General features: G+C 39.1%; 1 protein-coding gene and 1 long non-coding RNA gene across 3 annotated transcripts in view; one reads left to right on the top strand and one right to left on the bottom strand.

Moving 5' to 3' along the window:
• Positions 1 to 7329, top strand: part of LOC115239487 — a 47156-nt gene extending 39827 nt beyond the window's left edge. Inside the window, exons 3-4 of one of the 2 annotated variants that reach the window (XR_003884639.1) lie at positions 6524 to 6527; positions 7277 to 7329. This is a non-coding gene — a long non-coding RNA (uncharacterized LOC115239487). The remainder of the gene's footprint in view (positions 1 to 6523; positions 6528 to 7276) is intronic. The other variant, XR_003884638.1, reaches the window with a different exon arrangement.
• A 1165-nt stretch (positions 7330 to 8494) lies between these two features.
• The window catches only part of LOC115239486, a 25079-nt gene continuing 21002 nt past the window's right edge, over positions 8495 to 12571 (bottom strand). Inside the window, exons 7-8 of the mRNA XM_029814027.1 lie at positions 8862 to 9219; positions 8495 to 8715 (exon numbers count right to left, since the gene is read on the bottom strand). Coding sequence (XP_029669887.1) covers positions 8495 to 8715; positions 8862 to 9219 — 579 coding nt within the window. The remainder of the gene's footprint in view (positions 8716 to 8861; positions 9220 to 12571) is intronic.

Genomic DNA, 12571 nt, shown 5'->3' with positions numbered 1-12571 from the left:
GGGAAGGGGACCCCCCCCGTAGGGGGGACGGAACTCACTGCGTTCACACATACACTTTCCCATCCACACAACGATTCTGGGCTGAACCTCGCTTCGCATTGTAAAGTATATGCATGGACACAGTGGGTTCCGCCTTCTCCCTACGGAGGGGGCCTCCTCTTCCGGAAGATATAACCTAACCCAAACCTATTTCTGATTTAAAACTAAAATTTGGTTTGGGTTGTGGGGTGGACCTCGCTTTGCTTTGGTAATTTTTGGGGTTTTCGGTTTTTTGGGGGGAGGGGTGATGGGGGACGTGCTCTCCCGACTGATTATCACTGTTGGAGTCACAACGAAGAGTTTTACCGAGAGATCCGATCATGTGTCAAAATTCAGAAAAGGCCTTTTTCGAAATAATTACCCCGTTTTTCCGCTTTTTGGTCTATAACTTTTTTTAGCCTCCCCCGATTAAAAATTGTTATTTACATTGTTCTCTAAGTATAAAAAGTTATCAAAAAAATTTGCAGCCCATTTGCAGGTGGAGCCGTGATTCTGAATAATTACCTTTAATCATTTTTCTTCTTGATGAGATTTATTTGAGTTAAGCTGTAATAAATTAAATATTGATCTTATAAGAAATATACTAAATATAATACTTAATAAGTTGGTTGTTTAAATACGAGAGTTGTATATTGATACCAATGTTATAACATAATATTATATAATAAACATAAAGAAAAACAGGCAATATGAGCCAGCGCGGTGTGGAAAGCGCAAAAATGACTAATAATAATTATAATTAACGCACGCGAACGTTTCGGTCCCTTTTTTGGACCTTTATCAGCGCATTGATGTATTAGATTCAGTTAAAATTAAAACATAATAATAGTCGGAGTCATAAAATATAAAAAAAGCTATAAAAAAACTAAAAAAAATCGGTATGAAGAAGTTATCGCAGTCAAAACATGGACTTCTTCATACCGTAAATAGTAAGTATCAAATAGTAAGATGATATGTAAAAATATAATAATGTGGACGCTTTTGAAACAAAAAACAAGTGTTACTATTATCAAGCGACGCGGTAGCGTCGCGATGCCAAGTATATAAAAAAAACGTTTTGGCTTGTCAACGCGATTAAAATTCCTCAGGAACCAAGCCCGTAATCAAAAATCTAACGGCACTTTTCTTATACAATATGGATGCAAGCTTTCGATTGCGACCAGTTTGAATAAGATTGGTGCAGCCAATCCTGAGGAATGTATCGTATATACCAGAAATGTGATATTTCATTTTTTGTTCATAATAATAAGGTTCAAACTCTCACGTACGTATGCTCGCACGCACATACGCAAAGCGATTTTGTCCCTCAAGGCGCGTTTGCAGCGCTCATGTACGATTATTCGCTTGAGTGTGTAAATACGCCTTGAGAAACAATGTGTATGTGCGTGCATACGTATATGATACGTATGTCACGGTACGCGGTAGCATCGCGACGTCAAGATATAATAAGGTTAAGATTATAAGGTTATATTTGAATCTGTTGCAGTCCTATCGAGTAAGTAGATTGAAAATTTCGTATATATATCTGCTTATATATGTTTATTTATTGTTTTATAAGTATATATTATGTGCTTGTCTAAAAACACACAGCGTTGCTATGAAGAATGGTGTACTTACATACTTACATACTTATCTCGAATCTTGGTAGTTCCTTCGTTACTCTCCAGCGGCGCCACTCCACCTTTCTCTCAATCTCTTGCAGAGTTGGCGCTCTGTGAAGCACTAACACTTCATAGAGTTTTGTGTACTTACTGCGTAAGAAGGCAGAGGAATTTTACTCGGAAAAGAATTAGAATATTCCATGTATATTTGTGATATACGAGATCAAAACAAAGTCTGAGTTTTGTATAGTTGCTCTTGCAATAGGCATTCCTAATTATTTTACATCGGTAAGCAGGAGCTGGCGTGAATATGAGCAATATACAGGATGAGTCAGCGAATAGCCTTGATTTGCAACAAAGCCATGTTGGAGGCGCTTCTTCCGGCGAAAACAACGAAGACATGACGGCAAGCGAGGTCAGACGCCGTAAGCGGGAGGATAGTAGTAGCTTGTCTTTTTCTGAGACACGTTCAGAAAAAAGATCACGCTTGCGCCCACCAAATAAGAGAGCTAGGAGTGAGCCACGAGTAGACGATTTAATTAATAAGGTAGGCTACATAACCAACTATTTGAGTTACATACAAGATTCCCAGAATATTATTCCGTCAACGTGTGCGGGAGGATCCGAGACAAATGACCCTTTTCTTATTAATCCCGCTACAAGTAAACCACTGGATTTGGGCAAAGTTGAGACCAAAATAGACGATAAGAAGGTGATCAAACAATCGTCCAAGGAGCGTGTAGACGCAGTGGTTAAATTACAACGTTTCAGTTCGGACGCCTGGAAAGAGGTGAAATATTCTAAAACTCTGCAGAATTTTCTAGCCACACCGGGCTTTACAGAATTGAAGATTAACGACGAACTATGTCATCTTAACCGAGGCAAGGACTTTTTAGCTCAGACAGAACGGGTAATGGCGGGACTGACGAATGCCTTACTCGACTAGAAGGATTGTTTACGTTCTAGTTTACAAGAAATTATAAATTGGGCGAATAATTCGCCAACTGAATTTAATCCCTCGAATTTATTTGATAAAATTTTAAATCTATTTGGATCTAGCTCACAGAGTTATAAGAACATGGAGCAAATTCTACAAGTCTTACGCGGAAAGAGAGCTGAATGTGTTGAGGTAATACATGAACGTATCCTTTCGAAGTTATCGAATAAAAATTTACAGGTATCCTTGCGAAGAGTGCCCCCAAGCGTGGAGCATTTGTTCGATCGCGATAGTCTGACGCCCCTAATACAGTCGCTCGGTGGTGCAAATATATGGTTAAATCCACCAGTATATTTAAAAGATAGAAGAGATCTTAAGGCAAAGAAACGTTCTTCGGAGACAGTAACATCAGTACCATTCAGAGCTAAGGAGAATTTTCGCAAGGATTCACGGTCATTCAAGAAGAACAAGACGGATCAGAAAAGATTTAAGGATAATTCAAAAAATAATTCCTTTTGTACAAAAGACAGGAAATGACTGCCGAAACCGTTCATTCAAAGGGGGTTGTTTGCAGAATTTTCAGCAGACATGGTTGATGTTAGGAGCAAATTTATCATGGAAATCATCGCAGGAGCTCGAATACCATTCACATTCAAACCCTCTCTACTTTTTCCGACATCAGACATAATGGGAAAATACAGTACAAGAATATCCTCGAGTTCCACGAAAATAATCGACGATTTAAGAAGACAACAAATATTGGAAACACCGAAGCAAGTAAGTCCAAGCTTCTTGTCGAAAATGTTTATAATTCAAAAGGGCGATGGAGGGCTCCGCCCAATCTTCGACCTCCGTGGATTGAACTCGTTCATAAAAACAAAGCATTTCCAGTTAATTTCCCAGGCAGCAGTGCCGGATTTTCTTCAAAAACAAGATTGGTTGGTAAAAGTCGACCTATCTCAGGCCTATTTTTATGTTCCCACTTCGGAATCGCATCGTTGTTATCTAAGATTGGTATACAAGGGAGAACTACTACAAATGACCTCATTGCCATTCGGCCTAGCCTCTGCACCAAGGACCTTTGCAGCACTAACGAATTGGATCGCGGAGATCCTTCGAGCTCGAGGATTTCGGGTTCTAGTTTATTTAGACGATTTCCTCCTGGTTCATCAGAACTAGACCAAGTTGAATTCACAGGCTTCGGAAGCCGTGAACATCTTAGAATCCTTGTGATGGCAGGTCAATTATCAGAAGTCAATTCTCAAGCCGATTCAACAAATCGAATATCTAGGCATATCTTGGAACACCAACAACAACACAAAGTTCCTATCAAGAGAAAAAAGAAAGAAGATCTTAGACTCGATAGCTCTCATTTTGTCCAAACAAAACTGCAATCTAAGACAGATTCAAAGATTACTGAGACAACTAAACTTTGCAAACTTCGTAATTCCCAGGGGTCGTTTGCATTGTCGACATCTTCAAATATTTTCTCATCGCTTCGATCATCGTCGACCAAAAGAGAAGCGGATGGTACCCTCCCGGGCGATATTAGACCTAAAGTGGTGGCGCGGTGCCATCAGGAGCGTATCAGTACTACATCCAAAACCGTATACCCACTTCCTGACAACAGACGCTGCGGATTCAGGTTGGGGGGCTCAACTGGACGAGATTCCGATGACGGGAACTTGGACAAGCAGTCAGATGAGATGGCATTCGAACAGGAAAGAGATGTTCGCAGTATATGCAGCCATACGGAGACAAGCAAGTCAGTTGAAGAACGCGCACATACTAGTCCAATCAGACAACCGGACTCAGGTAACCTACATCCGCAACGAGGGCGGAACGCGCTCACTGAATCTTCTGGATTTAACGTGCAAGTTGTTGACGCTGACAGACCGATTAAACATTTGTCTATCAGCGCATTATCTCCCGGGCAGGTACAACTGCATTGCCGATCACCTCTCAAGAGGCAAGCGTCTGCCAGAGTGGCACTTGCTGCCCGCAGCGACAGAACGGTTATTCGGCCAATGGGGCACTCCAGACGTCGACCTTTTCGCGTCGGCAGAAACAGCCGTAGTCAAGGATTATGTCTCATTAGACTCCAGAGATCGCTTAGCGATCTACTCAAACGCCTTCAGCCGCCAATGGAATTTTCAGCTGGGGTGGATATTCCCTCCTCCCAGCCTGTTGCCCAGGGTGTTGGCCCACTTAAACAGTGCCAGAGAGAGGTCGGTATGTGATAATAGCACCTCAATGGGAGAAGACCTTCTGGATGCCAGATCTAAGATCGCGTGCCCTAGAGGCACCAGTGACGATAGAGAATCTTCAAGAAGTTTTAGTGGACGTATCGTTCAACGCATCACCACCGCAAGTAGACCGGCTAATCCTTCAGGCTTGGTTGATTGGGGGTGGGGAGACCTCGTCAGCAGCTGGTCTCTCGTCGAAAGACAACTTTTAAACTCCAGCTGGAGACAGTCGACGCTGAATACGTACTATCCAGCAATTAAGAGGTGATTGAACTGGAGTGAACAAAAGAAGGTGAGTCCTCAGATACCGCAGGTTCATCAAGTGGCGAGATTCTTAGCTTATTTACATCTGGAAGAAAAGCTGGCGTACAGCACAATTTTAGTGCACAAGTCTGCTATATGTACCTTTTGTGGACCCTCATCGTCAGAAGTTTTATCAGAAAACTTGTTGGTGCGTCAGGTACTAAAGGCAATCGCCGCAGCACGTCCAAAGGACACACGACCGCCTGTGTGGGATGTACAGATAGTAGTTGATTGGCTAGCGATATCCAGAATGAAAAATACATTGTTCGAAATATCAAGGCGTACAGCGATGATTCTCCTCTTGGCGTCGGGCCGAAGAGTCCATGATTTGACGCTATTGAGAATTTTAGAAGATAGGATGTCGTCGTCAGAAGAGAGAATAATCTTATGGCCAGTTTTTGGATCTAAGACTGATTCCATAGCGCACAGGCAATCCGGATGGTCATTATCCAAACATTCCAATGAGAAGGTTTGTCCAATTGCATGGATCAGAAAACTAATACAAGTTTGCCAGAAAAGAAGAAAGCAAGGGAAAGACATCCCAATGAGAAGGTTTGTCCAGTTGCATGGATCAGAAAATTAATACAAGTTTCCCAGGAAAGAAGAAAGCAAGGGAAAGAGTTGCATCATCTCTTTATCACAGTAACGGGCGAGGCTCGTCCAGCTTCCAAGACTGTAATAGGCGGTTGGATAAGATCTCTGCTGAAAGATGCAGGAGTTGAGACCTCCCCATGCAGCGGTAGCTTCTGCTAGTTGGTTAGAGAATCATTCCATTCAGGACATACTGGCAAGAGGAAATTGGAGAAGTGAAAACACCTTTAAAAGATTCTACTGTAGAGAAGTACGAAAAAGCCAGAAGGAAAGAAGAACAGAATCATTGTTTTCCAATTTTCAGTCAGAGGTCGGGCGTTCCGGACTTACAAATGTTTAGAGAAAGTCTTTAGCCTTTTAACAAAACTTCTATCTTAAGTCGAATTTTGTGTTCAATATTAATGTTTAGTTTCTCAGGCTATGGTTTAATGCGATACTTTTATCTTTTTAAATCTTCACTAGAATTAGGTTTAATTGTATTTAATCGTTTAAATTTCGGAGAAGTGTCCTAACTAATAATTAATTGTTTCATACTGCATAGGGGTTTCTGTTTGTTTCTAAATCCAATACTTAAAAGTTTATTTTCACATAGCTTTTTGCGTTAGTCACCAGCAGATACCAAACACGTCTTCATAGCAACGCTGTATGTTTTTAGACAAGCACATAATATGATATTTTGAATTACAACAAAATAATTATTATGTGCTGAGAGAAAAACACACAGCGTTGCAGGAAGTGGCTTCCTGGTGAAGACGCTATGAAGTGTCAGTGCTTCACAGAGCGCCAACTCTGTAAGAGATTGAGAGACAGGTGGAGTGGCGCCGCTGGTAAGTAACGAAGGAACTACCAAGATTCGAGATAAGTATGTAAGTACACGAACCATTCTTCATAGCAACGCTGTGTGTTTTTAGACAAGCACATAATATGATATTTTGAATTACAACAAAATAATTATTATGTGCTGAGAGAAAAACACACAGCGTTGCAGGAAGTGGCTTCCTGGTGAAGACGCTATGAAGTGTCAGTGCTTCACAGAGCGCCAACTCTGCAAGAGATTGAGAGACAGGTGGAGTGGCGCCGCTGGTGAGTAACGAAGGAACTACCAAGATTCGAGATAAGTATATAAGTACACGAACCATTCTTCATAGCAACGCTGTGTGTTTTTAGACAAGCACATAATATGATATTTTGAATTACAACAAAATAATTATTATGTGCTGAGAGAAAAACACACAGCGTTGCAGGAAGTGGCTTCCTGGTGAAGACGCTATGAAGTGTCAGTGCTTCACAGAGCGCCAACTCTGCAAGAGATTGAGAGACAGGTGGAGTGGCGCCGCTGGTGAGTAACGAAGGAACTACCAAGATTCGAGATAAGTATATAAGTACACGAACCATTCTTCATAGCAACGCTGTGTGTTTTTCTCTCAGCACATAATAATTATTTTGTTGTAATTCAAAATATCATATTATTTCTTGATTATATCTGAATATTGTCTAAATTATAGCGCTTATTTGCAGGATCAATCTTTTCGAGAAGACTGGTATACTTTTAGCTGAAGAACTTTGCTAAACAGCGTAACATATTGGGTTATAGAGATTTGGCAGTAACAGACAGTAAGTACAATTAAGTAGCATATATAAAACATAGAGTAGCACATATAAAACCAAATATGTAAACTAAATTAAATATTACAATTCTGTTCTTTTTTTCGCACACAGATAGAGGAAGGTGAAAAATAACATTAATGCATAGAAGACCATCAGTTTCAACCTAAAAACTTCTGGAACGGTTGCTGGCGTTCGATATGGATCGTAAGTTTTACTCCAAATTCAGGAAACGCCGAATTGAGAGGTAGCCTCAAAGTACAAGTACATTACTACGAAGATGGAAATGTACAATTGGTCAGCGAGAAGCAAACAGCGAAAGATTTGATACATGCTGATTGTAAAATATAGGATGTAAGTCTACGTCTAGTGTGTATAATAATGTAAGTCTATCTTCGTAGTATGTATACCTATATAACAACGTAAGTCTACGTCTAGTATGTATAACAATTTAAGTCTATCTACGTCTAGTATGTATACCAACATAACAATATAAGTCTATCTACGTCTAGTATGTATATCTATATAACAATGTGTCTATCTACGTTTAGACCTTTAGTTTTTTTAAATAAAATAATTTTGAAAATAATATCAGTAAAATTATTTATTTATGAAGCAGAAAATTTACCATATCATAGATATAAAAGCAAATTAAACATAAAGCATATATAATATTGAACATAAAAAATATATTATCGATTAAAACAAATTTGAACCAAATACTGCATAAAGATTAAATGTAACATAACATAACATTTTTAATATGTGTCTATAATATATGTATAAATTTTAATAAATATTTATAAACGTTATTTAATATATCAATATAACATTAAAAAACAATATTAAATCATAATATCAGAAAAGACTGGATATCACATATAGCAAAAGTGAATTAAATAAAAAAATTAAAGAACAAATTAAACGTAAAGCATCGTGAACCAAATACTGCATAGAATTTTACTTAAATACAAAATTAAAAACAATATTTAACGTATTAACGTATCCAGACTTCTCTCTCTCCTATCCTATATCTTATGGAGAAATAATTGATGGCAATAAGGGGTTGCGCACAATAAGAGGAATAAGGAACAGGGAATAGAGAACAGATAGCAACCGTAGTGGAGCACTCTGCGCATTACGTGTACACACTTTTGTGCGCATCCTCTCCACTACGGTTGTTCTCTGTTCTCTATTCCCTGTTCCTTATTCCTTTTATTGTGCGTAGCCCCTAAGAGATTCTTTTGGTGCCATCCTTTTCCTCTTCCTCTTCCTCGTCCTCTTCCCCTGCCCCAATGATATCTATGTGACCCAGAACATAACTTCATCGAGAAATGCATGAAGCGTTCTTCCTGCCGTCGAGCCCCTGCAGCTCTGCCTCTTGCTCTTCGAACTGTAAAATACAAATAAAATTTATTAAAAACAGATTATCTAATTATATATTATTTTATAAAGTAGCATAAAGAAAAATATACACTACGTAAGTAGCAAAGTATCAAGCGATATGGTATAATTAAAATTCTGTAATTAAAATATTACCTTGTCCAATATCGTCCATGGGATCGGCCGCAACGGGGCCAGCGATAGGACCGGTGGCGATACGGCTGGCGCCGGGGCCGGTGGCGATACGGCCGGCGACAGGGCCGGTGGCGATACGGCCGGCGACGGGGCCGATGGCGATACGGCCGGCGACGGGGCCGGTAGTTATGTGACCGGCGACGGGGCCGGTGGTTATGTGATTGCGGCCGACGACGGGAACATCGGCGACGATGGAACTAGCGACGGGAGCGGCGGCAACGCTATCGGCGATGATGGGACTAGCGACGGGAGCGGCGGCGGCGACGGGATCATTGAGAGAAAATTCTTTCATGAAATCGGCATCATCATCTATCAACATCTATAAAATTTTTTAATTAAAATATATATCGAAAAATGGATATATCAAAGATAGTACTTACTTCTTCTTCTCTCATTTTCGATCTTTCCATTCTTTTTAATTGGGAGAAACGGCAAATGGATCCTGATCTTGCTATTTACTACAAATCTTTTTCTTCTTTTTTATGGTTCTGCTACAATTATCGATTAAATCATTATCGTTTCTCATTGGCTGTATTATTTTAAAAATGGCGGATTTTGCTATAATTATCGATTGAATCATTTTAAAGATAGCGTCCCATTAATTTTTCGTATTTTTCATTATGTTGCGTTACTATAGCAAAATTTATTCTTTGATTACGATTACGTGCTTTACGTAGGTTAGATTACTTGCAATCGTAACCTGTTACGTGCATCACGATTACTAATCGAAGACAATTCTAAGTAATAGGTAAAAAATAGTATTTATCATACGTCGCAACATTATTTCATTATAGCCACTATTGTTGCAGTTGCCATATAAATGGACAGACTGCCATTGGCTTTGGACAGTGGAAGATATTCAAATAATTTCAATTACATAAGAAGGTATTATTTAAAATATATTTATATGTGATATTATTGTTACGTACAGATTCGAGGAAGGATGAGTCAGTTGAAGGGCGCAACCACTATCTTTATGATCCCGAAGTTAAACGTCTCGAAGCGTTAGAATCGGTTCGAACGAACTTGACGGTCCGAAAATCAGGTAAACGACCGTTAGGGTCGCTATTACTCTGTTTTTCAGAAGTTCGCTCGGCGGTCCCCTTTTGGTAAAAGAATTTAATCTCTATTACGCGGAATGGGACCAGGTGCGATCTTTAGACTGGAGAATGAGAGGGGTTAATAAAGATTGGATTTAAATCAGAATATAAATTTATTCATAATGAATTAAACTACGTTGGTATACATTATATCAAAATGATGAGGACAATAGTTATTTTAATATGCGTATGTGTGTATGTGTGTGTGTTTGTTTGTTCGCTGTTCTTACAATCGTACGGAGGACATCAGTCAGAATAATGAGGCAAGATTTTATTATTAATATTGAATTTCTGATTGGTTATTACAAAATATCTGTTAGAAAAAGAAAATAAAACAATTTGTGTGAGTGAGAATGTGTAGAAATATTAGGAGGTTGATTTCATAATTCTAGGATTGGTATGAGGATTCGTCATCGAGATGTGGGAGTTCATTGCAGAACCCTTCCAGTGCTCTCTCGAATTCGTCGGATTCAAGAGCGGAAAAAGAAGGGAGTGGAGATTGATAGCAGGATTCGTCCTCCAAATCAGGGAGTTTGTTGCAGAAATCCTGCACTGCCTTCTCGAACTCGTCTAATTCTTAAGGAGGAGAAGGAGGGGGTGAATCATCAAGGATGATCGTTGACAACGAGGAGAACGATCGGAGGTTGCTGACTTTTAATTAGTAGGTTGAGTAGGTTGACAAAACTTGTCGTCCTTCGCTAAGATGTAACGCTGTGCGGGTGCCGGGTTGCTCTGGAGACGACGCCAAGACGAGGACACTGATGTTGAACTGATCACTCTTTTTCTAATTATGAATTTTTGCTCTTAATGCGCGCACACGAGACTAATTGCCCGGCACTGATTGAAGTTGACAGAAATGAATGAATGAATGAATTAAATCTCCTAGTCTTACGAGTTCTTTCTTTTATAAAACCTTTTTGAGGGCGTCTTCTAATTTTAAGAGTGGGATCCTTCAAAAACTTTAACGAATTAAAATTATGCAAAAATAGGGATTCTTCAAGATTTTAACAAATTAGAATCGTGCCAGTGTCTTCATTCGGCAGGGGGTGTCTCCTATTTTCGTATTTTTATCCGTGCTAATCGTCGATTGATGAGCTCGATATTAGTTCAAAAGTTCCTTAAACATTAGCCTTTCCGGGGGACCCTCGCGCACATGATCTGATTAGGAAATTATTTTTGTCGACGTTGATGCAGCTGTGTTTATTAAATATTTCGTCAAAGAAATTTGATCGTTATTGGTCCAGTTGTACTTGTCCGTTAGAAAATTATTATCAGTATTAATGCAGCTGCGTTTATTAAACATTTCGTTAAAAGTTCTTGTTATCTCCTTGTTCTTCCGCCGGAAATTCTACTGCAAGGGGTAGATATTATTTTTCATTTATCTCGAAGAGACCGGCATGGTTTCCATCACCGATTTCCTTGCGTCTTTCCCACGGATACTCGTGGATGTAGTTACTGACAAATGACAGTGTTTAAAAGAAACGTATGGCACAAGATGCTTTGTTTATTGAACGATTCATTCTTATCACCAACTGACGATCGTTACCGCAACGTCGCGGAAGGAAGGAATCGTGGAGTCGCCAGGACGTAATATTATCATGGACTGCAATTGTTAATAATAAATAAAAATTTTTATTTACAGGTTAATCGTGATTGACAATTTTGTCAATTGTTATATCGGCTGCTCTCTGGCGCTGGGTTTCGGCTGCCATAAGCGCTGTATTAAAAAATCGGCTGCTATAAGCGCTGTATTAAAAAATCAGTTGCTGTAAGCACTGGATAAAAAAATTAGCTGCATTAAGGCTAAATCTTGCCTTGTCTTAGCAGCTTGATATTATTGAGAATATTTGTTTGTATAATTAAGAATTATTTGTTGTAAGAGCATTAAATTTGAATGCTCAATTGTTTTAAATTATTAAATATTTATATAGCCTGTTGTAAAGTGTTAAACAATAATAAATTTTAAATAAATAATATTTAAAAAAGTTTTTCCTTGTACATTTTTTGCAGAAAAAATATAAATTTTTACAAAAAGCAATGAGATCACCTAAAAAAAACCTTAACAAAGGTAAAAAAGAAATACGCCAAGTATATAAAAAAATCCCAACATGTACGCAAAAAAAGTTTAATATCTATCCTTACAAAATAACTTTTAAAAAAGTTTTTCCTTGACAAATAATTTTCATACAAAATAAGAAATTAAAAATAGACTTTCCCCTAAAAAATAACTCTAAAAAATAAAAACCTTTAAAAAATCAAAAATCAAAACTAAATGAAATCAATAGTTAACTAGCCAAGTATTTAGAAGCAATTCAGTTGTAACGATGCATTCCCCTCGGTAATCCACCGTTACCCGGCCGCCGATCCGCCGGAAGTCCGCCGCCCGACGAACACCGGTCGGGCAGATGTGGAGGCGCTGAGCGCCCATTTTTAAACGTAACCGAAACGCGCGTTTATCAAACCGCTGTTTAGGCGCGCGTAAACATCCCGAATCGACGACGCGCTCGGGTAACCGACCCGACCGTTACCGAAAATACCCGAGCCGCGCACGCCGCTTCGAGATATTATTGT

Source organism: Formica exsecta, unplaced genomic scaffold, assembly GCF_003651465.1.
Source record: "Formica exsecta isolate Colony F162 unplaced genomic scaffold, ASM365146v1 scaffold381, whole genome shotgun sequence".
In the NCBI taxonomy this organism is placed as follows: domain Eukaryota; kingdom Metazoa; phylum Arthropoda; class Insecta; order Hymenoptera; family Formicidae; genus Formica; species Formica exsecta.
This window is presented reverse-complemented; position numbering and strand designations above follow the sequence as displayed.